General features: G+C 53.0%; 1 protein-coding gene across 2 annotated transcripts in view; it reads left to right on the plus strand.

Moving 5' to 3' along the window:
• Positions 1-8,442: 8,442 nt before the first annotated feature.
• The window catches only part of DOCK1 (dedicator of cytokinesis 1), a 491,527-nt gene continuing 473,157 nt past the window's right edge, over positions 8,443-26,812 (plus strand). The window contains exon 1 of one of the 2 annotated variants that reach the window (XM_032314015.1): positions 8,443-8,673. In XM_032314015.1, the coding sequence (XP_032169906.1) occupies positions 8,628-8,673 (46 nt within the window). In that variant the 5' untranslated portion in view covers positions 8,443-8,627. The remainder of the gene's footprint in view (positions 8,674-26,812) is intronic. The other variant, XM_032314016.1, reaches the window with a different exon arrangement.

Genomic DNA, 26,812 nt, shown 5'->3' on the forward strand with positions numbered 1-26,812 from the left:
TTGTCCCGGGCCCAGGCCAAGTGGGACCAAAAAGAGCCAGCAGGCTGTCCCCACAGGGCCTGGGCCTCCATCCAGTCGTGGCACTGGGACACCGGGCCCTGCCTCTTCAGGCAGTTTGACTTTCACTCTAAAGACGCATACAACTGTCTAACTACTTCCAAGAGGACAGTGGTGTCCACTTGGCCTAGCGGTCCAGGTGGCCCTTATGTGGCTCAGGCCGTGGGCATCCATTGGCTTCATTGTGCACCTTCGGGCTGCTAGGACCTAGCAGGAGCACCAGTCCCTGAGGACTAGAAGTCTGAGGGCCTGGCTGCAGCTGTCTCTGCACTTGAGGAAAGAAAAGGCAGCTTGGCTGCCACAGCGGGTCACGTGGCTGGCTAGACGTCTGGGGCCTGACGTCGGAATGATTGGGTTTAGTCTTGAGTCTACTGCTTTCTAGCTGTGAACCCTGAGCAAGTTCTCGAGAACCTTTAGGAGCCTCAGTTTCTTCTTCTATAAAATGGGAATAACCACAGCACATAACGCATGGGTTATCATGAGGAATAAATGCTCTTGGCGCATTGGTGGGAACATTCTTAGTAAATTGGTTGTTTAATTTGTGAATGTGTTTAATTTGTGAATGTCAAAACTCTAAAAGATTTCCCAAACTCATCACCACCCCCCTTTCCTTTTAACTAGTTCTCTAGACCCAGTTCCTCCTCTCCCCATCCATGTGCTCCTCTGCCACCAGAGTGAGCGTCCTAGGGCACACTTTTGGATTGTGCTGGCCCCTTGGCTCGGCAGGTGCAGCCCTTCCCTGCCAACCCTGTATCCCACCCGTGCTGTTCACCCAACCCCCACCCTCCAGTCCCAGGCACGGTGCAGCTTCCCTGCCTGCGTTTACTTCTCATGTTGCTCCCTTCTGCCCAGAATGACATGTTACCTTTCTATCTCCTTCTTCCCAGATCGTCACGTCTTTGTCCACTCTCTCTGATTCTTCCAGGGAATACACATTTCCCTTTCTTCCTTCTCTTCCTTCTTTCCTTCCTTCTCTTGCTAAGTCTCTGGAGGCAGGAGAGTGTGTGTGTGTGTGTGTGTGTGTGTGTGTGTGTGTGTGTTTGTGTGTGTGTGTGTGTGTGTGCGCGCGTGCGCACGCGCCTGTGTGCCCGGACTGACATCCCTGGGGCCCCCGCAGTGAGCCTTCTGTACTTCTGTAGGTTGGCACTCACCTAGACTTCCCATGGCATCTGAGGAGGTATGTCTGGGTCAAGGGATCAAGCTGTGACGCTCTCAGACGGGAAGATGCTGCCTCTGCCATTGGAACATCAGGAGGCAAGATCAAGGCCCTGGAGCAGGTCTGGCCTTCAGGGCTGTGGCTCACATCCTGTCCTTGGCTTTCCCAGTGACTCTGTGTGACCAGCAGTTCAGTGGGAAGCCTTGGCAGCTGCCATGCAGGGGACTGCCACAAGCCAGGGAGGAGACATTTATTCTCACATTTCTAGAAGCTCCAAATCTGAGGTCAGGCTGTCAGCAGGTTGGGCTCTCCCTGAGGCCTCTCTTCATGGCCATTTTCACGGCCTTCCCCTGTGCACATGCGTCCCTGATGTCCATCTGTGTGTTCAGGTCTCCTCCTCCCGTAAAGACACCAGTCAGGCTGGGATGGGGCCATCCCTAATGGCCTCATTTAACTCAGTCATCGGTTGATCGAATGATGGAGGCATGGTTAGCGCACAGCATTCTACTCGTTGTAGGGGTACAGTATAATGATTCAACGGTTCTATATATTTCTCAGTTCTCATCTCGATCACTTGCGCCCTTGATCCCCTTCATGTATTTTACTCATCCCTCTGCCTACTTGCCTTCTGGCAATCACCAGTTTGTTCTCCGCACTTAAGAGTTTGTCTTTTGTTTGGCTCTCTCTCTCTTTATTTTTTTCTTTTTTAAGATTTTTATTTTCAAGTAATCTCTACACTCCATGCGGGGCTCAAATGTACAAATCCGAGATCAAGAGTCCCATGCTCTACTGACTGCACCGGCTAGGCGACCCTCTTTTGTTTCTTAAATTCCATGTATGAGTGAAATCATATGGTACTTGTCTTCCCTGACTTATTTTCATTAGCATTACACTCTCTAGACCCATCCTTGTTGTTGCAAATGACAAGATTTCATTCTTTTTTTTTTTTTTTTTTTGGTAAAGATTTTATTTATTTATTTGTCAGAGAGAGAGATAGAGAGAGAGCTCACAGGTAGGCAGAGAGGCAGGCAGAGAGAGAGGGTGGGGGGAAGCAGGCTCCCCGCCGAGCAGAGAGCCCGATGTGAGGCTCAATCCCAGGACCCTGAGATCATGACCTGAGTTGAATGCAGAGCCTTAACCCACTGAGCCACCCACCCAGGCACCCAGGTAATTCTATTTTTAACTTTCTGAGGAACTTCCACGTGTCTTCCACAGCGGCCGCACCAGTCTGCATTCCCACCGACTGTGCACGAGGGTTCTTGCTGCCACTTGTTATTTCTTGTCTTTTTGATTTTAGCCCTTCCCACAGGTGGGAGGTGGCATCTTGTTGTGGTTTTGATTTGCATTTTCCTAGTGTGAATGATGTGGAGCTTCTTTTCATGTGTTTGCTGTTCATCTGTATGTCTTTTCTGCAAAAAAAAAAAAAAAAAAAAAGTCTATTCTGGTCCTCTGCCCATCAGTAATGGAATTATTTTTTGTTTTTTTTTGTGGTTGAATTGTACAAGTTCTTTATATATTTTGGATATTAACCCCTTATTCGATAGATCATTTGCAAATATCTTCTCCCACTCCATAGCTTGCCTTTTTGTTTTGTTGATGTTTTCCTTTGCTGTGCAAAGGCTTTTTATTTCAGTGTAGTCCCAATAGTTTAATTTCACTTTTGTTTTCCTTGCCTCGGGAGACATATCTAGAAAAACGTTGCTAAAGACGATGTCAGAGAAATTACTGCTTACATTTTCTTCTAGGAGTTTCATGGTTTCAGGTCTCACATTTAGGTCTTTAATCTATTTTGAGTTTATTTTTGTGTATGGTATAAGAAAATGATCCAGTTTCATTCTTTAGCATTTGGTGGTTCAGTTTTTCCTGGCGTCACTTGTTGAAGACTCAGTCACCTTTTTAAAGGCCCTATATCCAAATATAGTCGTCTTCTGAGGTACTGGGGGTTAGGGAATCAACATATGAACTTTGGGGGGCACAGTTCAGTGCATAACAGTGGGTCTTCAAAGGACAACCAGGATGGTGCTGTCCATAGGAAGAGGGGGGCAGACAAACTCAACAAATGCCCACTGTAACTCCTGACCACTCTTTACATGGCCAAGATGCCCATGTCCCATGCCCACAGCAGTGAGCACGTGCAGAACCGAGACAGGAAGGATCTCATCTGAATGAGTTTAAAGGAAGACACTTAGAGAATCCCAGATAGAATACGGTACCTTAGCGATATCCACCACCAACCCCACCATGACTGTAATAGCTCCCATTTCTGGGCATTTACTTTGACTTTATGGTCTCGGGGTTTTTTTTCTCAGTATTTTTTGTGTTTTCCCTTACATTTTTGGGTACATGGAACATACTGATAATACTGCCTTAAGGTTTTTGTATCTGCATCTGTTTCTACAGATGGATATTTTCCCCTGCTTATGGGTCATATTTTCCTGCATGTTTGCATGCCTGGTCACCTTTGGTAGGATGCCAGATATCATGCCCCTTTACATTGTTGGGTGCTGGGTTTTTTTGTATTCTTTTAGACAGCATTGGACTTTGTGCTGGCGATATTAAGTTACTTGGGCTCAGTTTCATTCTCTTGAGCTTGTTTTTCAGCTTCATCATGGCCTAGAGCAGCCTTTAGTTTAGGGCTGACCGAGCCCCACTACAAGGGTGTGATCCTTTGGAGGACCATACTTGTCCCACTCTATATTATGAGCTCTTTGCACATTGCCTGGAGGGAGCACTCACTACTCTGTGAGCTCTGGGAATTATCTGGGGCCTGCTACTTTCTGGTCTTCTTTTCACAGACAGCTTCATGAAGCTTTAATCCACACATGTGTAGTATTCAGAGACCCAAGGCAGCCCTTTTTGCAGATCTTTGGGATTCTCTCTTTCTCTGTGTGGACAGCCCCATCCTCCTGGGTACTCTGACCCTCAAGTCCTAGCAGTCGTGGTTTCTCTGAATTCCAGTTTCTGTTTTCAATGAGGGAGACTCAAGGCTTGGGTGAGTCCCCTACCTGGGCTTCCATCCCAAAACCACCTCTAGAAAGCCAGCCGGGCAACTGTGCGACGACACTCTCCATTCATTTCCCTTCTATCAGGGATCACAGTCTGGCACTGCCTAACATATGGCGCCTGAAAACCATTTGTTCCTCTGAGGTTCACGGTTGGGGTTACCGTGAGAGCATCCAGCCTCCAAGGGCAAGGCCTCGGCTGTCTTGCCACCCAGATCTAGGGCTCCTTGGATGTCAGGACACTACGTCTCTGGCAGGTGTCCTGGCCCCCAGCTCTAGAGCTCATTTCTTTGTGTACTCAGTGTGGGAAGGACTGCTTGGTGTGCATTTATACTCATAGTTACATTTGCCCACAAGGCACACTGGAGCAGCAGCCAGCATCCTCTACTAAACATATTTGCTCTGCGGAGCTGGTTGAAGTTTAACACCCAGGATCTGTCTCCATAATCTTCACAGAGAATACTGAGCAGCACCTCTGGGAGGCTAGGCGGAGGCTGAGCTGTCCCAATGAGGCCAGTCCAGGCTACTATTTCTCCAGTCGGGTTTTAAATCTCAAGCCCTTCCTTTTCCCCACTGACTTTATTTTCTAAAAAATTTCGAACATATAAAAAAGTAGAGGTGAAACACTCATCGACCTATCATCTAGATTGAACAATTTCATCTTTTTTGCAGTATATATTTTTTAAAGATGTTATTTATTATTTTGGAGAGAGAGAGAGAGAGAGAGAGAGAGAGAGAGAGCTTGCGCAAGGGGGAGGGACAGACAGAGGCCTAAGGAGAAGCAGACCCCCTGCTGAGCAGGGAGCCCTATGCGGGATCCGATCCCAGGACAAAGGGATCATGAACTGAGCTGAAGGCAGAGGCTTCACCAACTGAGCCATCTAGGTGCCTTGAATGTCATATTTCTTAAGTCTTTCAAAATCTAGAATGGTTCTTTCTTATCTACCTACGTTTTTTCCCCTGTAATACTTTCTTGTTGATGACACCAGACCAGCGTCCTATAGAAGGTCCCACCTTCTGTCTAGGTCTGTATTTCTTGTCACATCATTTAACTTGTTGTTTGATCGTCTCTGTAAACTGAAGTTTAGATGTAAAGTCTTGGATACACCTTTTCTGTGCTATGTCACCTTGTGCATTGTGGTGACCTCATGCCTGGTCATCTAAAATGCTGTGGATATCTGCCACTGGCTCAAAGGGGCAGCAACTAGCGGCCTCCAATGCAAGACCATGGCCTCCCCTTTCAAGTGACAAGCAGCCTGTGGTCAAGCCCCTTGTTGAAGAATCAACCCTCCATATCTAGGTTCCGTTTTCATCTGTATTGCCTGCTGCAAATAAATATCTCCCCTTAATCACTGTGCCTTCTGGCATCTCCACCAGGCAAGAAAATACCTCCTGGATTTGTATTGTAAATATGGAAAACTATTTTCAAATTAAAAATCATTTTAATTTACTTTTCGAAATTCAAAACTATTATGTAGATGATGACATTTCATGGCTCCATCTTGCTTCTCCCACATGTTGAGGAGGTCACTAGGACGAGATGCTTAGGAGGGGACATCTAGGAACTCCATGGTGTGAACTTCCTGGGTGATCACACCTATAAGCACAGCAGAGACCTAAGTCCTACACCAGGCCTGGTGGGTGTGGCGGAGATCCGTGGCCCAGGCATGTAGACTCAGGAGTTAAAAATGCCAACGGGGCTCCTGGAACTGGAGATGTAGTCAGTCCCAAGCTCATGTAACCACAGGGCAAGGAGCCAGGGCCATGGACTTGATTTAGAACCACAAGATGAGACCACTGCTGGAATCAGCCACGGAACGCTGACAAACCTCAGAGCTGCATGAACTGTGGCCACATGTACAGTATCTTGGCCAAGCTCGGGCACACTTTGCAAGAATGGGACCAAAGCCTCTGTCTCAAACACATGGTCCAGAGTCCATCTGGAGTTTTAAAGTTCTGATTTAGAAAATCATTTATGTGACAGTCTTATAAAAATGCATAAATATGTATTTATCTATATATTCAGTGGGTCACCTTTATCAGACTGCAAGTGGCCGCTGTTCTAGAAAATGTGAACCTTCTTCTATCAAATGAAGAATCTGGGGGCAGCATTATAGGAGGAAGTCAAGCAGAGTTACACATTCTCCTGCGATCTTCAGGAGAGCCTCATGAGCTTGGGACCATGACCCCTCCTTTATATGTAGGAAGACCAGAACCCTAAGGCTCAGAACATTATAATGACCAGAAATGGAAGAAGAAGGGCCACACTGTGGCAGGGGCTAGCCCAGGCCTCCTGAGTCTTTTACTGAGTCTTTTCACAGCCCCTGGTCTTTCACTACAACACCCATCTTCCCCAATGTGTAGCCACATACGCAGAATTGAAATTGAGCATAAATATCACCAAAATTTGTTTGCCAGATTTTCTTTGCAGAATCAGAATTCCTGGCCAGACCCTTCTTCTGCGGGCTCATTTTGTGTCCCTTTCTCATTTTCCCCTATGCTTTAGTCTTTCAGTTCCTTCAGGGGTATGTGTTATGTTCCACCCCTGGGCCTTTGTACGTGCTGCTCCCTCAGCAGTTCGCCTAGCTGGTTTCTGCTTGTCATTAAAGATCGGGCTCACATTGCTTTCTCAGGGAAGCCCTTCCTGACCTGGAGGAGCCAGGCCACCATGTCATCTGTCTTAGGACACCCTCCTGCTCCTGCATAGCCCCTTCACAGTAGCTTCTCTTTCAAGTGGTCAGAGTCACCAGGCCATGGGTTCAGGGTCTGAGCCCCTCCGGTTTCTAATTTCCATAGAAGGGTTTAAGTGCGTGCATGAGGCCACATGGGATTGGAGCCTAGGTCCTCTGCGGGACCGAAGATCCTTATTGGTAGAATAAGGCCTATAACTTTCTAGGAAGCTGTGGTTGATACCCATGAACTCTGGAGTCACACACACACCTTACCCTCTTGCTCTTAGCAGGTTCTCCAACCCACATAGGCTGAAAGGCTCCTAGAGCATTCTGAAGTGTATTTAATCTGCATTCTAGGTGGGATGCTGAGACTTCTCTGGCTCAGAGTGGCCCCAATGGCAGGCAAGGGCATTCTCTATACAGAATGGGAGCCCACCTGGAGTTCCCCAGGCCCTACTAGCTCCCTTCCCAGCTCTGCCACCCAGTGCCCTTCCAAGCCAATGGAGCCTTTCATCTTTTTTTTTTTTTAACCTGCTTTCCTTCAGTCCTTGAAGGTTCCCAGGCCTACTGCCCTTGTCACTTCTGGGGGGCATGACAGAGGACCGCCACTTAATATTATTCTGAATTAACTCCACTTACTGAGCATTCTGAGATTTCTCCTTCCTCCTTTTCTTGGTTTTAACCTCATGATGGTAAGAATACATCTATGTGTGTGTGTTCAGTTTTTCCTTGGAGAATTCTAAGTGCCCGGGTTTGCTGGTGTGGAAACCCTGCGGGTCTGAGAACTCACCTAGAGGGCGAAGACCACGTTCCAAAGAGTCCCTGCGCATCTTCTCCCCGTCTGGCCTGAGCCTTCCTTCCCCAGCTGGCTCCTCTCCCCACTTCCTCTCTTCCCCTCCCTCACACTGAGTCCTACTGAACTAGCAGAAGTTTCTGGGAGCCCAAGGAGGATGAAGTCTCTGGGCGTCGGCGGGGCTTTTCTTGCCTCTCCCTCCCGGCTTCCCCCGGGGGAACCGCCCTCACTCAACGCTCAAGAGAGAGGTCACCTCCCCGGGAAGCACTCCGTGATCGGCACTTCACCACCCCTTCGCCCCCGCCCCGGGCGTCCCCGCCCAAGCACGGGGAGCGAACCCCAGTCCACCTGTGGGTACTCTACCCGGCACCTCGCGGCCCCAGTCTGGCTGGCTCGCCAGGCGGTGGGTAGGTGCTCAGTTAAAGTCCGTCTCCTTGGGGGAGGGACCACGTGCTCGGGCAGGCAGGGAACCTCCGGGTCTGCTCCGCTCCGGGACTCCCCGCATCGAGGCGGACCCCGAGTCCGCGGCCGGAGCCCCGTGCTGGGCAAACCCCAAGCTTCATAAATCTCAGAGTCCCCCTCGCCCCACTCCGCCCAGGGCGCCCCACTCTCGTCGTGGGACACCGGGGGCGGGGCGGGGACCCCGCGCAGGGGGAGGGGCGGGGGGTCGTCCCGCGGGCGGCGGCGGCGCGGGAGTCCCAGGCTGCGGCGCGCGGTGCCCGACGCAGGGGCCGCGCTCACAGGCCCGGGGCCGGCCCGCCTCTCGCCGGCGCTCCCGGCCTTTCCCATCCGGCCCGCGACGCTCCGCCCGCCCCGTCCCACATGACACCGCCTCCGCCGCAAACTTTTTCCTCCCCATCCTGTCGCGGCTCGCCAGGAATGGAAAATGGCGGCCTAGGCGCGGAGTTTCCTGCCCGGGCGGCGGCGGCGGCTCTCGCGGCGGCGCCATGACGCGCTGGGTGCCCACCAAGAGAGAGGAGAAATACGGCGTGGGTGAGCTCCGCGCGCCCCACGCGGCGCCGGGCCGGCACGACCTCCCCGCGGCGCGCGCTCCGGAGGGGCGGCGGGGCCGGGCCGGGCGGGGCGCGGCGGGCGGGGGCGCCGGAGCCTGTTGCCGCCGGCCCGGCCCCGGCCCGAGTACCCGGCGCCCCCTCCGGAGCGCGCGCGAGCGGGGCCGGGGACACGCGGGGGCGGGGGCGGGCCGTGTCACTTCCCGAGGGGGTTCCCCCCCACTCCTCGCCCCCAGCTCCCGGCCGGGCACCCGGTGGCGGAGTCCTCCAGCCTCCCGGGCCGCCCGAGCCCAGACCCCATCCTGCTCGCGGCCGAAGTCTGCGTGGGGTTGTGGGGGGTCTGGCCCGGCCGGCCCGCGGTCACTGTTGGGCCGCGGCTTTCTGCTTTCGCGTGCAGTTGCGTGCAGTTGCGTGCAGGCGCTGGAGCTTCCCGGGCGGGCAGTTGCACGTTGCGGGGACCCGAGCGAAGAGTTGTGCTCTCTCCCGGTGGGAAGTGGCGCGCGCGACCTGGGCGGGCTGGGCGCCCTGCCCGCGCCTTGGTGGCCCGGGCCTGGACCGCGCGGGACCCCGGGAGCGGAGCGGCGGGTGGAGCGCTGCGGCGTCCTCGGGCTCCCGCGTCCCCGGGCTCCGGGAGCGGGCTGCGGAGGGCGGGACTGTTTTGGCTCCGCCGCTCTTTGTCGTTTCCTGAGGGGAGCGGGGGGAGTCGGGTTGCAAGTTTACATTTCGGACCCAGCGAGTACGCATTCCAGAGAGCGAGGCTTTCCTGATGGCCGAACCGACGGACCCCAGCCCGCGCTGCGCCCTGCCCTGCTCTCCTCCTCAGCGGGGATTTGCAGCCCGCCTGTCAGGGTCTGGGGTCCGGCCTTTCTTGTCCACCGGTGTCGGGGCCGTGGCTGCTCTCCGGGATCCCGGATCCTGGACCGTCCCCGTTTTCCGTCTGACTTTGCTCCTGCTTCTTTATCACCTCCGTCACCCAGGCTAGACTTTGCCTGACTTGTAAGGACTTTGTGACCTTGGCCTCCCCTCTGCCGCCAGGTTGTGCCCTCTCAGGGCTCCTCCTCCTGGGACTTCTGCTCCCACCGCGGCAGCCGCCCCCCCTCCCCCAGGGTCCCTGAGCTTTAGCGGTGCCATGCCTGTGTCCCACCGCAGGTCACCTCCAGAACTGGCCCTCTGAACTTGGGCAAGCCTTGGGGGGGCGCCCTAGCCCTCAGGGTTCTTCCTTTTTTGTGATTCCAGTGGCTTCTCTCTTCTAGATGTCTGTGGTGTGACAGTGGAGCTGCTTGGGGAAGAGTCAGTCCTAGGACAGTCGTAGGTCCTCTGGGCCCACACCCCTTTTGTTCCACATGCCCATGTGTGGGGCGCTTCTTGCTCCAGGACTGCTCTGACTGAGCTCTCTTCCCGCCCCATTTCTGAGATGAGGAAGGGAGGCCCAGACATGGGCGTGGAGGTCAGTGACAGGGTGCGGGACCCCAGTGTGTAAGCAGCACCCTAGGTGCCTCCTTATGGTCTCATCCCGGCCATCCCGATAGAAAAGTCGCCATGCTTCTGCAGCACGTGGGGGAGGTGTGGGGTGCACGTTCAGTGTTGGCACTGATTCAGTGTGACAGTAAGGGTCGGGGCTGTGGAGAGCCTGCTGGGGTGTGTGTGTGAGGAGTGAGCTCAGGACTGGAACACAATAGGGGCAGATGAAGGGGGGCCTGGAGCACTCCGCAGAGGCCGGAGGGAGAGGCCTGAAGCCAGCGGAGGAGCAGAAGCACAGCCCGCCCTGGGGAGAGGAGGGAGGGCGCAGCTCTAGCGCTGGCTGAGGGCTTGCCTCCCCCTCCCAGTCCTGTGGGATGGGAGTCCTGTCACTCCCATTGACAGAGGTGGAGAGAAAATACATCGTTCATACCACTAGTATGTGCTACATCTGGGACTGGAAGCCTGGCTCTGGAGTTTACACCATCCCCCTGAGAGCCAGGAGGCCGGGAGGGGGCTCTCTTTGGAGCAGGGAGTTTTAAGATACATTGACGCCTCTTGTTGGCTCCCAGCATGACCCGTGACCTGATGGTGTCAGTGAAGACACTAAGTGTGGCACTTGTTGACTTGCTCTCTAGAGAAGACCAGAGGGAGCATTCATGACACAGTGAGGGGGTCTCCTTGCTGGGGAGGTGACAGGGGGCAAGAACATGGCTGTGTCCCTCCCTATTACGTCACACACACACCACTCGCTGTGGTGACTTCCAGCATCACACCTTTGGCTAATGCTGTGGTTTTAAGAAGAGTCTGTTAGGAAGTTTCCAAAGGACCATGTGCCCGATGGTTTTGCCAGGCAGTTCTAGAACAGTGTGAATGGCCGTCAGGTGGAGGAGAGAGTTTCTGCTCTGCTTGCTTTCACTCGGGTGGCGCCGAGGCTACAGAATGGGGTGGCAGGGAGGGGACAGCACAGCTCGAACGGCGTCAGTGGCAGCCCATTGATTCTGGGCAGAAGGGAAGGCGAGCATGCTCACATCCGGGTCAGCCCAAGCTCTCCACTGTTCTAGGAGTTGGCACTGGAGGGTCTCCCGAATGGAAGACAGAAGTGCTGGGGGGCAGGGATTTTTGCCCATTGGCTAATGGGCTGTTTCCGCCCAAGGGAAAATTACTGGCCATGCCCCTGACCAACCACAGCGTTTTTTGGGGGAGCCTAACAACAGGGCTGTGTTTCCCTGGAGGGCTGTGGCGGGTCGTGGGTGGGCCTTGCTTCCACTCCGACTACTGACTTGGCGGGATGAATGAATCACGAGGGGAAAGAAAATGATAAAACTCCATCTCATTTGGAAACATGAATCACAGCTCATTGTTTCAAAGTACTTGGAATCTGTTAGAAGCATTGTTTGTAAATGAGACACTTCACTTATTTATTTATTTTGTACGTGGGGGGGGAAAGGAGTAAACAGCTGATCTGTTGTTGCTTCCTCAGCGAGGCAGGAAGTGCTCATCCCTCATCTCCGCCCCGTTTATTCCAGTGGGGTTGGGGTTGGGGTTGCCCCCCCCGAAATTTACCAGCCTGTTAATGTCTCCCCCTGGGGTTGAATGGGGTGACTCAGTGTTTATGGATTTGGTTATTTAACCCAGGGATGAGTTTTGAGCTACCTGTCACAGGGAGGGCTCGGACGGGGTAAACTTCTCCCTCATCCCGCAGCTGGCCAGAGGCTGGGGTCTCAGTGCCGATAAAATGATTATGGATCCTGTTCCTAAGATGAGGTGAAAAGATGCAGTGTGTTCTGGAGTCACACCTGAGGATGGTGTGCTCCCCTCTCTCATTGGTGTGAGAGGTGGAGTAGTGGCCTCCTTCCCAAAATGTCCATGCCCTAATCCCCAGAACCTGTAAATACGTTATGTGACATGGTAGAAAGGGCTTTCAAGATGTGGTTAATGTAATGGGACTTAGGAGAGATGATCTACTACGGGCCCTCAAAGCAGAGAACTTTCTCTGGCTGCTAACAGAAGAGTAGAGTCAGAGGTTCTGAGCCTGGGCAGCGTCCCAGGCACAGTTGCTGGCCCTGAGTTGTAGGAGTCCCCTTACAAGGACCAGAGAAAGCCCAGCGAGCTCAGGGCAGCTGCACCCAGCTAGGGAACAGGAACCTTAGTCCTATAGGCACAACTGGGTTCTGCCAGGACTCCCAATGAGCCTGGAAACAGAGCCCTTCCTGGGCTCCCCACGAGAGCCCAGCTGGCCAGCAGCTGGACTTTGAGACCCAGAGCCGCTGAGTGTCTGACCTGGGGAACTGTGAGATTATCCCTGTGGACCGTTTGAAGCTGCTCAGGATGCGGCCATTTGTTAAGGCGGCCAGAGAAACGGAACAGGTGGTGCAGAGAGCCATTCGGGAGAGTAAGGTGCTCTCGCTGGCCTTCAGCTTTGTTGGGGGGGAGGGTGAACACCAGCGGACCCGAGTTGGGTGCTTTATTCTGGCGTTCTCTGTGGAGAGCTCAAACGGGATGCGGGATGCAGGTGTTGGTGTTGTGGGCACCTTTAACTCCCGGCTCTTACTCCTTATGTGGGCTGTAGGGAAATTACTCAGCTTCCCGAGCCTCGGTTTCCCCATCTGGAAGGCAGAGCTAAGCCTGGCTACCACGAAGACCAAGGACGATGCATTGAGATAATGTTGGCAGAGCAGGGGTCGTTGTGCTTGAGATCAGCCCGGCACTCGATGGAGCATTGCTTTTATTAATATTTATTTAATAAAGTGCGGTTCAGAAGTGTGGTGACAAGTGATTTTGTGTTTGCACTTGACAGGCACAGTTGCTGCAAGAATACTTTTCTCCAAAAGGTGATTTCTTAATGGTGTGTTTTGCCCCTCTGTTGGGAGAAAGTCTCATTTGCTTGGTATAGGGGAGCATGACTTGTGTGTATTTAGATTAGTTCTGAGTGATGATAACTGCTAGGAGTAGTGTAATATCCAAATAAATTTGGGAGTGTGGGAGTTGCAGAAAGATCTCTTTTGTTATCTAGAGTAGCAAGCAAGCTGCTACTTTGGAGAAGAAAAATTAGATTTGATTGTAAGTAAATAGAAATGCGGACATTTTCATTCACTGGAGTTGCAGAAAAACCAAATTAGGGCATATTATATTTCTACAAACCTTATTTGACTTTGAAAACATTATAAAAATTTTAAATTTATTGTTGTGCCAATGTTTTCCTAGAATATTGCATCTTATCGTGATTGTCTTAGGGGTTGTGAATGGTTCCCGCTCGTTCCCGATCTTCCTCCCATTCTTCCTTCCTCCTCGTTTTTATTTTTTCTTTAACTTTGTATTTTCAGATAGTCCTAAACACATATGTTTGTAACAGCTAATTCAGAGAGACTCCACATAGCCATTGCCGGTCTCCCCCAAGGCGACATCCCGCCAGACGGCAGTACCGCCAGAGCCGGGCTGCTGGCATGGACGCCGTCCAGGCACAGAGCAGTGCCATCACCCCCGAGGCTCCTCCTCTTGTCCTTTTGTAGCCACACCCACCTCCTTCCTCCTTCCCGCATAATCCCTGGCAACTAGTAATCTCTGTTTCTATAGTTTCATCATTGCAAGAATGTTCCATGAATGGAATCATATAGTACGAGACCTCTTTGGATTGATTTTTATCAGGTCGTGTAGTTCTCTGGAGATTTATCAGGTCCTTGTGTGTATGGGGGGTGGTTCCTTTTCTTTGCTGGGTGGTGGTCTGTGGCCTGGAGGTACCCAGAGGGATCAACCATTCACCTGACAAAGGATGTCTGGGTTTTGGCTTGTGAGTAAAGCTACTATGAACATTTATGCACAGGTTTGTGCGTGAACACAAGTCTCCGTTGTCTGGGATACACGCCCAGGGGGGCCGTTGCTGAGTTGTATGTAGTTGTGTGTTTGGATTTTTAAGAAACTGCCAAACTGCTCCAGAGTAACTGCACCATTTTGCATTCCCACCAGCCACAGATGTGTGATCTGGGTTCCCCTTGCCAGCCTTTCTTGTCCCTCTTGCCTATTTTAGCCAGTCTCGTGGAGTGTGGTGGTAGGTCGTTTCGGTTTGGGTTTGCATTTCCCTCTTTGCAGCCCCTCCTTGAAGGATATCTTGGCGTCATTTGAGACACGAGCCTCTGGGCAGCTGTGTGAGCCGCAGTGCGCGGGAAGGCGGCTGATGGGTGCAGCAGGGGCTGCACTGAGGCCACTGAGCTGTGCAGGTGTTGAATGTGTTCGGCTCTTGAGAACAGCTGGAAGAGGAGATCGCGGCGTGGAAGGCCGGTAGCGCTGTCCAACAGTGTGGAGGCAAGCCGTGCCCTCTACCACTGGCTGACGGCGGGGCTCCAGGTTCAGACTCCTCCCCAGTTTCTTGGTACAGTCTTCTGAGAGGTGAGCCCCAAGGAGGGGATCCAGGGAGGGGTCAGAATCTGAGTTTTAGTCCTGGTGTGGCCACTCTTCATTGATGTGATCTGGGGCAAGTCTTTGAGCCTCTCCAGGCTGGTTCCACAGGTTCAAAATGGAGGATGATGCTTGGCCTTGTGTACAAGATCTGCTGATGGGAGGTTCACGGCAGCTAAAGGATGGTGAAGGCGCTTTGGAAACATTGTTATGTCAGTAGCAGCTTAGCTGCCGTATATAATCAGCAGTGCCTGAGTTAGCTTTCATTAATCAAGTGGGGAGTGCTTTGGGACCCTCCCTCAAGTCAACATGTGAAGTATGTGCATTAGTTTGCTGCCTTAACAAGTCCACTCGGAGGGGCTTAACTGCAGGAATTTATTTTCTCAGTTCTGGAGGCTGGAAGTCCAAGATCAAGGTGTTGGCAGGGCTGGTTCCTTCTTCTTTTTTTTTTTTTTTTAAGGATTTTATTTATTTATTTGTCAGAGAGAGTGAGCACAGGCAGACAGAGAGGCAGGCAAAGGCAGAGGGAGAAGCAGGCTCCCTCTTGAGCAAGGAGCCCGATGTGGGACTCGATCCCAGGACGCTGGGATCATGACCTGAGCTGAAGGCAACCGCTTAACCGACTGAGCCACCCAGGTGTCCCGGGTTGGTTCCTTCTGAGGCCACCTGCTTGCTGGGTGGTTGGCTGCCTTCTCACCTCCTTACAAGGTCTTCCTCTGTGGTGTTTTTGTCCTCACCTCCTGTTACTGGATTTGGGCCACCGTCATGATGTCATTTCCTTCATCCTCTCTTTCAAAACCCTGTCTCCATACACATTCTGAATTATGGTGGGGGCCAGAACTTCAGTGTTTGAATTTTGAGGGGCATAAGCCATAACATGATTATCACAAGTAGGATTCCCTCAATTTTTGTGTGCTTTTGGTGGCTACCATCTGAATGATTATTTTTTTGCAAGGTCGTGGGTTCCCAGTTCTTGGGCATGCCTGGGAGAGTGAGAGGTGGGAGCTTGCAGTGTCCGCCCCCCCCCCCCCCCCCCCCCCCCCCCCCGACAAGGCTCTCAGAATCTAATTTAAGGAATCACGTTAGTGTCTGTGTTCAGCCCTGGAGATTGCTTATATTCAAGTTAGTGACGGGTTGACACAGTCAGGTTTGAGACCCGAACAGGAAGTTGAACATGTTATAAGTGTGACCATTCACATGGTGGGCACAGCTCTTTGCCGGCACACTTGGCTTAGCTGTACTCACGTGCCTGTGGCATTAGGAGACGGAGACCCCTAGCTTGGCTGTGTTTCCAGTTCCTTCCACTTGTAGTATTGGTGTGTGGGTAGGGTGGCCAGGCTCCCGGTGGTTCCAGAAGGCCAGTTGTCCAGTGATGGCAAGGACCGCCTTTGGTACCAACATTGCACAGTCACTGTTGGGCCAAGTGCACAGCTCTGGGAGCTTCTCTCTACTCTGTAGGCCGTGAAGCTGGCTCTTCCAACCCTCCTGCAGTCTGCAGAGGCCCTGGGCACTCAGGGGAGTGTTTTAGTTTTGGGAGCTAATGCGGAGAGGGCAGGTGCTGGCCTGTGACATATAAACGGCCCCATGCTTCCTGATGATGGCTCAGAAGCACCTTGGTAGCAGGCCACCCGGCAGCCGTCCACGGCCCCACATGCTCCGGAGATGCTGAACTCTCTAAACCCAGGCACTCTGCTTCTAAAAACCAGGTGGTTTCACCCTAGACAGATGTCTGTCAGCTCGTTAACTTTTCGTTTGGGTGCTTTGAGGAGAAAAAGGTGTTCTCTCTGTGAGGGGTACGTGCCAAAAGATGGCACGCAGATGGGGGGCTTGGAGGTGCAGCTTTGGATCTCTCCTTCCTCTCTTGCCAGCTGGGTGACCTTGGATGAGTTATTTACTGTAAGCCATTTCTCCTTTGTAAATGGATGATGATACCATCCTCTTCGGGCATTTCCAGGGATAAAGAGAGAGATAAGCCAGCACAAACCTGGCCCCGGTCTGTGCTCGGTAGCTGTGTCTTTCATGCTCCCCTCGGCCCCTCTGACTGTGTGACTGAAGCCACGTGGGCCCCGTTGTCTCTGCAGCCCCTACTTGTTGTAAGGGAGGGTCCAAGACGGGGAGTGAGGTTTGATGGCTTCCCTAGAATTTCAGCGTTGGCTTTGTGGTCCTGTCAGGTCGATCCCCAGAGCTCCTGAAGGGACCAGGGGAAGGGAGCCCAGTAAAGCTCCTGTGGATTAATCTCTTCCCAAAAATGTCACTTGGACTCCTTGTCCGGCTGGAGTTGCTCTTCACGGGTGCAGTTTGCTGCCGCGTTTTGTTCGGAGCACGGTACATATTTTGTGGGCCATCTTGAGTGATTTTGTTTAACAGACTTAGATTTGTTAGGTCCACTTTTGTATGTAAATTAACTCTTGTGATTTCTGAATCAGGGTTGGGTGGCTGCTGTGACAAAGAGCCTCAAGATTTCCTAGGCTTCGTACAATGAAAGTTTGTTGTTTGTTTGGTTTAAAGATTTTATTTATTTGCGAGTGAGAACAGGGGATCAGCAGAGGGAGAGCGAGACGCAGGATCCCTGCTGAGCAGGGAGCCCAACATGGGGCTTGATCCCAGGACCCTGGAATCATGACCCAAGCCGAAGGCAGCCGCTTAACTGACTGAACCACCCAGGTGCCCCGAAAGTTTGTTATTTGTTTATGTCCAAGTGGCTGGTGGGGAGGGGGCACGGGGGCTCCACTGCCTCTAGTCATGTGGGGACTCAGGCTCCTTCCTGTGGCCATGCCTTCCACTAGGCTCTTGGGCTCCTTGCCTTTGAGCTTGTGGATGGGGAAAGCAAGACACGGAGGACCTTTCACAGGAGCTTTTCTCCCCGGCCGGGGCTGGATGTGTGCCCATCCCAGAGCTCAGTGTCTGGCCCAAGCTAAGAGCACCAGGGGCTTGGAAGTAGAGTCTAGCTGTGCGCTCTGCGAGAAGAGGTGGTGTGCTGGGGCTGTCTCTAATAGGTCCCTGTCGTCGACACCTGCTTTCTATTAATCAGGAGGAGTTAGGCCCTTCAGTGTTATTGGCATCGAACACAGAGATTGTAAGTTGTCACGCCATCTTGTCGTGAGAGTCGCTCGGCAGAACAGATGTCCAGACCCTGACAAAGATCTGCGAGTCAGAACAGGTGCTGCCTTTTTCCTTGGCCTGTTTTCTGCTCCTTCTGTCCTGTAGATTCCAGGATGTCCTTCACTGTAGACCTGGCCCTGTGAGTACTCTAGGGGGTTGGGGCGGACCTGTGAGCCTAGGCGAGACTGCCTTCTAAATGAGTCACCTTCACGTTTGTCCTGCGGTTCCTAGTCTCACCATCCTGAGGCATACACAGCACCCCCAGATCCATTCCTGCGGCTTTGGAATCCTTTTGGCCTCAGGAGGTGGTGAACTAAAGCCTGCTCTTTAGAACCGTGGCTTTGTTTCTGAGTGTTGGTGTTTGTGTATTAGAATGGAATCTCACTGTTCTGAAATAACACTTTATGACTAAGCATGTGCTGAAAAAAGGCTAAGAAGGTAAATCAGTCACAGCTATCGTAAGTTAAAGCTAGGTTGGGGGGCTATTGTGGTATTGGGTCAAGAGCACTTGGACTGGGAGTCAAAATGCCTGGAATCCAGGCCCGGGCGCCACGCTTCTGCCTTATCTACCCTCCCCAGCCTCAGGCCCTTGGAGATGGGGCAATAGTGGCCTCCATCTACCTCTTTGCCACCAGTGCGGAGAGGAGCTAGCAAGAGAATGCATGTGGTAGAGCTTGCGGAAGGAGAAGTACTACTTTCTAGTATTTCCTCTTTCAGAAGGAGAAAGTACTGCTTTGTAGTATTGTTGTCAGCCTGTTCTGGAGAAAATACATGGTTTCTGGTGAAACTTTCTTTCTCATTGGAAAGGGGCAGTGAGGCAGAGTGAACATTACTTTTCCTAAGGTTTTGTAACTTTTGTTTTATTACCCGACCAGTTGTCTAGTCCCTGATTAACAGTGTGAGCCACAGAGCCGAAGCCCTAAGCCAAGCGGTTGAACCGGTGTGCGTGATGGGTAGTGGTGAAGGTGAGGGCGTCCCCGCTTCCTTGAGGAGCAGCGCAGTGATACAAGCCACAGAGGAATTATTGGTCAAATAAGACTGTGCCTTCCCCCCTTCCCTCTGGTTTGCTTGCTCCCATTGCCCCCATTGTTCTTAGATGTGGGGGATCCAGAGTCGCCCTCTAGGGATGTAGATCATGGTATGGGTCAGCAGTGCCTTATGTGGAATCCTTGGGGCTAGTGGTGTTTCCGAATTCAGGTTGGTCTCGGCGTGGAGAGGAAGAGGGTACCTGTGCAGAAGGCTCACGTGTGTGCCGCAGAGCCGCGCAGGTCTGGGGACGTCCCCGCAGTCGGACACCTTGGTGAGGCTGCGGGGGCGCCGTTCGGTCTCCTGCGATGCGAGGGCAGTGGCCTGTGACCCGCCTGCTTCCCGGGCCCGGTTAGGTTTTGCCGCTCAGTGAATTACCAAAAACTAGGTTGTTTTTTTTTTAAGCTTTGGGAGATTGCAGGGACAAGGATGGGTTTGGTGTTTTTCGTGGCAAAACCAGCACATTCAGTGCTTGTCGATCCTGGGCTCTCAGGTTCTCAGATCGGTTTTCAGACTGTGGGGGCTGCTGCCTGCTTGGAAACCTTTTAAAAAAAATGTCCTTCATCGCCCTCTGGCCTCATTCCCTGCTACGGTCCTGTCCAGTCAGGTGCCGGGCTGGTCCTGGGTCCCAGTCTGTAATCGGCCCATTCCTGTCTTAGCTCTTAGGACCTGTGCCTGGCACCCCAGCATTGCAGGCCTTATTCTCTCTGCCTCCTGACCCCTTCTGGAAGATTGCCTCTGTTCCCAGCCCGGGCAGTGGGGACAAGTGTGTGTGTGAAGGCTGAGGGCCCAGCATGAATGGCCTTGAGTCCCCAGGGCAGAAGGAGAGATGGGGGGTGGTAGAGAGAGTGGGGGGCGGGGGGGAGTCAGGGTTGGGGAGAAGTCTGCCTTCCCCCAGAGCTCCACAGCTCTGTGGTTTTCTCTTCCTGATCTCCTTAGCCACACTCTCCTGATGCCGACGTGTGGCTGGTGTAGCTGTGTGGCTGGGAGGTTGAGCTCTCGGCAGAGGGGCGCCGCCAGGGGCCTGGAGCAGCTGGTCCTGGATCTGGCTGAGAGGCCCATCTCCACCCAGTGGTGCTGGTGGTAAACCCGGGAAGTGAGGTAAACCTGTTCGAGGCTCAGCGCCTCCTTCCTCTGAATTCTCAGGCGCATCAGTGCCTGTGGAGGCTGCCCCGTCAAAGCCAGGGCTGGTGTCCAGGTTGGGACGTGTGCACGGGGGACTGTGCACCGCCTGGCGCCCCAGTCGGCTCACTCATCGACCGTGGATAACAGCAGTTGCTGCCTTGCAGAATTGCTTGACGATTAAACGAGCTAATTCCTGTAAACTTGGGTTTCGGGACCTGTGTACTCTTGACATTCTGGGTTGGGTAATTTTTGGTTGTGGGGGGCTTTCCTGTGCCTTGTTGGGGTCTCAGCAGCATCCCTGGTCTCTCACTAGATCTTAGTAGCGCTCCCCTTTCCTCAGTGTGACAGCCTACATAGTTGTAGCTCTTGCCACATGTCCCCTGTGGGCAAGATGGCTCCCCTGCCCGAACTGCTGATATGAAGTGCAGGGGTGAAGCCTGCAGGGGTGAAGCTGGACTCTGAGGCAACACCCCCTGGCTGTCTGCTGTGGCATCCTGATAGTGTGGCTGGAAGCAGAGCTCTCCTGATACATGGGAAGGCAGGCTGGGACCCTGCAGGACCGCTGCCTGAGGGGTGTGTGCTGGGCAGGCCGGAGGAGAGGAAGCGGGGAGGAAGGGGAGGAGCCGGCGGCCTCCGGCCAGGCTTGCTGGCTGTGGGAAGGTGGTCAGGAGCCAGCTGTTGTTTCTTCTCCTTTCTGAGAAACACAAATGGCAGTTTTGAGGTCAGGTTCTAGGACAGATGTGCAGTTTGCCAGGGGAATTCTGGACCCTCCCCACATTCTAATTTAGCAACACCTTTCCAGCTGCCCTGAGACCTCCAGAAATACAGGAGTAAGGCATTTGCCATTAGAGTTGTATTTGCTGGAATAAAGGCACTTATCAAGGCTCCTTCCCCCCCCCCCCGAAAATAATAGCTTATTTTCTTTAACATAATTGACTTTTCCAGGGGCAAATAATGATTTAGCAGGAGGGAAATGTGATTATTTTTCTTCCAAATTGCTGTGCTTCTATTAACTTCACAAGATTTATTTTCAAGTCCTTCTAACGTCATGTGTGTTCTACTGCCTATTTTTCAAAGGCAGGAATGCGTCTTGGTCCTCCAGGCACTGTGGCCAGGCTGCCGTTTCTTCAGCTGGTTCTTGGGGAGTGTTGCTTTGAGGATCAGCCTGGAGAGGCCAAGGGGAGGGAGAGGTGAGGATGGGAGCTGATACCGGGGATCCCGCAGCATAAAGGGATGGATGGCACTCAGTCCAGCTGACCTCAGTGATGTCCGGGGCTATTTCTTTACCCAAACTCTGATACAGTCAGTGCTGCTGTTCTGGCAGTGCCACTGGGCCTTTGCATATGTTCTTCTCTCTGCCTGCAGACAGTCTTTATTTGCCTTCCACCTCCAGGCTCAGCTCAACTTATAAACCTCTCTCAACCCCCCACCCCAGGCTGAATGCGGGCCTGCCTCCTTGCTGCTCTCTGCAGTTTTTTCACATACTTCCTTCCCACCTTACCCTTGGCTGCTGCTGGACAGAGGGCCCTTGAGGACAAGGGCTGAGTTGTGTTCCCTTCTTTGTTCCCTGCACTTGACATGGTCCCTAACACACCTGTTGGATGAAAGCAGAGGGACAGAGGGATTTGATCTCAGCCAAGCACTGGGAACTAACTTGAAAGCTGCATATCTCCTGTTGGAGAGTCACATCTCTGGGTGTGTGGCTCCTTCTGGGATGTGTGACAGAATTGTTCAGGAATCCATTGTGTGATTGGGTTAAATGGACTTACAGCTCCCCGCCGGGGACTCAGGGTGGCTGCCTAAGAAGAGGCTCTGTCCTGAAGGAAAGGAGACGCCCGGTGCCGTGCTGCATACAAACTTGGTGACCGGGCAGCTCAACCGCACCTTCGGGCATTGCCAGCACCTTTGTGACTTGGCTGTTCCTAGAACTTGCCTCCCCCATGCCCCCAAGTTTCCCGTCCTCAGACTGCTTCTCAAGTCCTTCTGCATGTGTTGCTCCAATAACACGCCTTCTCAGTCTAGCTGTTGGGGTCAAGTGCAGGGACTGGATGAGCAGGAGTGGAGAGTGGATGCGTGGAGAAGGAAAACCCGTTTCTGAAGGAAGATGGCAGGGCGAGTCCCAGCTCCGGGTCCCGGTGGCTGCGGAACCCGAGGGAGGCTCTGAGAAGCTTTCGGGGCCTGTGATCATCCGTAAAGCGAAGCTCTTGCCCTGGTCTCTTGTCCCCTGCACCACGGTGATGAGATGCAGTGAAGTCAAAGTAGATCGTACACACTGAAGTGCTTTGTACCTGCAGAGCCGTGAGCAGCTGAAAGGAACAGCCAGACATTTTTCCTGAGAACAGAGATCTGTAGCCTTTTTTCTGTCAAGGTCCAGATGATAAATACCTTAGGTTTTGCTGGCCAGGAGGCAGAACAGAGGGGGCTGCGTGGGTATGTATATAATCATTAAAAACATGAAACCCCTCGGGGCGGTTGGATCACTCGGTTGGTTAAGCGTTTGACTCTTGATCTCAGCTCAGGTCTTCATCTCAGGATCGTAAGTTCAAGCTGGTGGTTGGGCTCCACATTGGGCATGGAGCCTGCTTAAGGACAAACAAACAATGAACCACTCGGAAGTGTAAAAATCAGAAGATAGTTTGGCAATTCCTCAAAAAGTTTTAAGCACACAACTACTGTATCGCTCAGAGATTCCACTCCTGTGGCTGTTCCCTGAAGAACTGCAAACAGACGTTCCAGCAAATACTTGTACGTAAATGTCCAGAGTGGTGGTTTCTGTAATTCTCGGGACATGGGAACTGTCCACGTGTCCATCGGCAGATGAGTGCGGTAATGAAATACGGCGCAGCCGTCCCACGGCCGATTCTTGAGCCATAAAAATGAGTGAAACACGGATACACATTCCAACATGCATGAACCTAGAAAACTGGGCAGAGTGAGAGAAGACGGTCACTAAAGGACATAAATCTCAGGATTCTCTCAGTATAGGAAATGTCCAGAACAGGCAAATCCATAGACCAGAAAGCAGGTTACGGGCTGCGGGGGGCTGGGGGAAGAGGGAATGGCAGTGACTACTATAATGGGGGTGGGGTTTCTTTGGCCGGAGAAGAAAGTATTTTGGACCTAGAACAGCGTAGCATTGGGGGTTGCACAAGGTTGTGAATGTACTAAACGCTACAGAACTGCACACTTTATTTATTTATACTGTCATTTACTTGACTTCTACAACTTTCCTGCAAAGGGAGTGCTACGTTTGATCTCTATTTTACAGAGGAGATTGAGGCACCGAAATTTCTTTAAGTAATTGCTTTAACCAAATCATACGGTCTAAAGTGGTTCATTTAATTTTAAATTGCATGAGTTTTGCCTCATTAAAAAAAAAAATGGTGGAAAGCATTCTTGGTGGATGGGCAGTACCAAGCCAGGCTGTGGCCTGATCTGGTTTGCCAGCCCCTGGCTTAGTCTTCATGATCCTTTCACTTTAGAATAATGGCTGTTTTGTCATAGAATTATGTACTAATTAGAAAAGGAGGCAAGCTGTACGAAAGGTAGGAAGACGTCAGAAGCTCATAGGCACGCTCTAAATACTGCACCGTTCAGAACTGTCCGCCCTTCCAAGTGCATCTGTATTCCTGTGTGAGTGTGGATAGAGAAATGGGACGTCCATAGGCTTTTCAGGCTTAAAGGGCACTTAGTCGCCTGCTTCTTCGGACTGTGGAGCTGGGGGTGGTGGGAGCAGAGAGGGGACCCTCTCTGGCACCCGGTCCAGAGCTTTAGTGAACACCGGGGCCCTTCAGATGCTCAGGGTGGGGGAGGGGCAGTGAAAGTTGAGCGGAAGGTTTAAAAAAAAAAAAAAGGGGGACGCCTGGGTGGCTCAGTGGGTTAAGCGGCTGCCTTCGGCTCAGGTCATGATCCCAGCGTTCTGGGATCGAGTCCCACATTGGGCTCCTTGCTCGGCGGGGAGCCTGCTTCTCCCTCTGCCTCTAGCCTGCCACTCTGTCTGCCTGTGCTTGCGCTCTGTATTTCTCTCTCTAACAAATAAATAAAAATCTAAAAAAAAAAAAAGATGATTTAACAGAAATCCATTCCTTCGGGTTCCTGCCTCTTCAACCGTGTTGCTTCCGGTTGAACAGAAAATGACATCTCCGTTTTGCACTTCCTCTGAGCAGCAGTTGCCGGTGGGGACCAGATGTGGTCGAGGGCTCCGAAACCTCTGCCTGCACCTCCCCGTCCTCCATCTCCGGGACGCGGAGGCAGGCGCGAGCCAGTGGAGTAACGTGGAAGGAGCCTTCGGGTGGAGAATCCGGTCCCTGCACGAAGGACTGTGAAAGTGTTTCCCGAGGACAGAGCTGTAGTAGTCGTGGCTGAGCAGCGTCGCCTGAGCCCTTCTGTTTCCGAAGCCCGCCCGGGTCGGCCGCTTACCGCAGGCGTGTGCGGCCGCTTTGCGGATTGTCCTGAAGTGTGGCCGCCCGCCGAGACCGGTGCAGTCGTGTCGTTAGCCTTTCTGGGGACACATCTAGATCATGGAAGCTTCTGGTTTCTGCCTTCTGAGAAGATGAGGGAGGGGATACACAGAACGGCAAGTAGAGGTGACGCTTGCCCAGGAACGAACCTTCGCTCCCGGCGCCGCTGCTGGGTGGGGACGAGCCGTCGTCTGTCTGCAGCTCGACGGGGACAGCCGGGGGCTGCGGCTGACGCGCCGCCGGAAGCCGCCGCGGTGTGCACCGTGCGGCGGGGAGGCCGGCCTCGGCGTCCGTGCGGCCTCTGTGGCGACTTTAAGTCAAAGGTGAAAAAGTCATCAGTGACCCCTGATGTGTGGGGGCATGGGAGGCGCAGCTGAGGAATTAGCCTGGCTGGTTGTGGTGTGGAGACCGCGGTGTGTCAGGTGCCGGTGTGGTGACCGCTTGTGTCCGGCCGGTGCCGGTGTGGTGCCTGCAACGTGGCAGCCGGTGCCGGTGTGGTGACCGCTTGTGTCCGGCCGGTGCTGCTGTGGTGCCTGCAGCGTGGCAGCCCGTGCCGGTGTGGTGCCTGTGGCGTTTGATGGAGAGCTAACAGCACGGCGCCTGTAGTGTTCAGTGTGGTGCCCGGCACCTCGTCACCACTTGGTACTTGGCACGCTAACACTGGCGTCAGCCTGAAAATCGGTCCCTGGTGACCGAACGACCCAAGTGTAGTTACTTCCATCTTCCGTTAAAAAAATTCCAAAAAGGTTAGAGCGCCCTTAAGTAGACTCATTGGATTTCACATCAATTACTTGATGTTTGTTCTCAAAGTTCAAAATTACTCATAAGCTTTAATCCGAATTTAGATATCCAGGAAAAGGAGGCAAAAGAAAAAAAAACTAAGCAGTGAAACACAGCATCTTCACGTGAGTACTTGCATACATTTACATCGGAACGTCAAGGAAAGCACAGTTATGATGACAAGCAATGACTTGACCGGATCACTTAATAAATACTTCCTGATGGAAAACGGAGATGTGCTGGGTTCCTGCCTCCGCCCTCCCGCCAAAGATAGGTCGGCACTCCTGTGCTTCAGAATGTGACCTTATTGGAAAGTTAGGGCTACTGCAGATACAGTTAGATACGATGAGGTCCTACGGGATCAGAGTAGGCCTTTAAGTCGATGTGACTATTGTCCTTCCGAGAAGGGAGGAGACACAGGAGCAGGAGGCCCTGCGAGGGCCGAGGCAGCAGGTGGAAGTGAGGCTGCCGCGAGGCCCAGGGGCACCTGTGGCTGCTGGGAGCTGGAGGAGGGGGGAAGGGCTCCTCTCCTAGAGGCTTCGGGGGAGCGTGGCCTTGCCCATACCCTGGTTTTGGATTTCTGGCCTTCAGCACTGTGAGGAAATCAGTTTTCATTGCCCTAAGTCCCCACGTTTGCAGTCACTGGTGACGGCAGCCCGAAGACAGAGAATTAGGGCAGAGATGCGCTTGGGGAGCAGGTGCAGAGGGCCAGTGGAGAGAGAAGACGGTGAGCTTGTCGGGGCCCCCTTGAGACCCTGCGCCCATGCTCTGTCTGCATGCATGAGGCGTGGTCTCCTGTCCTGCAGAGAGGTCATGGCCGGTGACTTTTGTGCTACCGTTTTTGAGAACTGTCTGGAGACTGAGGTCGGTAACCGTGCGCCAGGTACGTGATTCTGTTAGCTGATGCTGGTCTTTCTTGGGTCTGGTTCTTTCTTTCAGTTTGGATTTGGTGTGGAGTTCATGGACCAGAGCTTGAGGTGAATAGGAGATGCGTAATTAACTGCCATCCCCCGAGGAGTCAGGCCCTGAAGTGTACCATGGGGATAGTTCCGGTGCAGTTGACTTGGGGTTTGGGTATGAGTAGACGGCTTCTTGCCCTCCCAGAGGATCTCTGCCGGGGGGTTACTCCTTCCACTCCTCCCTGCAGCGGATACCGAGTCACAGAGGCCTCCATGGCTGACACCCTCCTTGGTGTTGGGGACCCCATGAAGAACAGGGCAGACTTTGGTGTGCGCCCTTGAGTTGCCAACAGTCTGGTGGGAAAGCAGCTTGGGACCGGCCCGGAGAGAGTGCTCCGACTTGCAGGTGAGGGCTACCTGCTCGGGGGCCAGATGGTCTGGTCTGGGAACTGCTCAGAGCAAAGATCCCTTGTAGACCCCTGCAGGGCCTCCAGAAAATACCCTGGGGAGGAGGGGGAGGTGCAGCGCTCTCAGTGGAGGGAGCTGTGTGCCTGAGGTTTGGAGCTCAGATGATTGGCTTGTTGGAGAACCTAAAAGAATAAACATGAACTGAGCACAGATTCCCTGGATTCAGAATATAAAACCTGAGTGAGGCGAAGGATTCAGAGCCCTCCGGGTTTTGGTGGGGGGTCAGGGGTGGAGAAAGAGTGAGGGAGCAGCAGACCCATTTCTCTGGTGCACGCCGCTCTGTGGCAGGCTTCACCTGGCTCTCCACCCTGATTAATTCTGGAGAGCTGTGTCCTGGCATGACGGCTGGGCCCTGTCCCCTGGGGGCCTCAGCAGAGCCCATAGCCTGACTTGTAAACTTGGCCGGCAT

This window comes from Mustela erminea, chromosome 14 (assembly GCF_009829155.1).
Source record: "Mustela erminea isolate mMusErm1 chromosome 14, mMusErm1.Pri, whole genome shotgun sequence".
Classification (NCBI taxonomy): Eukaryota; Metazoa; Chordata; class Mammalia; order Carnivora; family Mustelidae; genus Mustela; species Mustela erminea.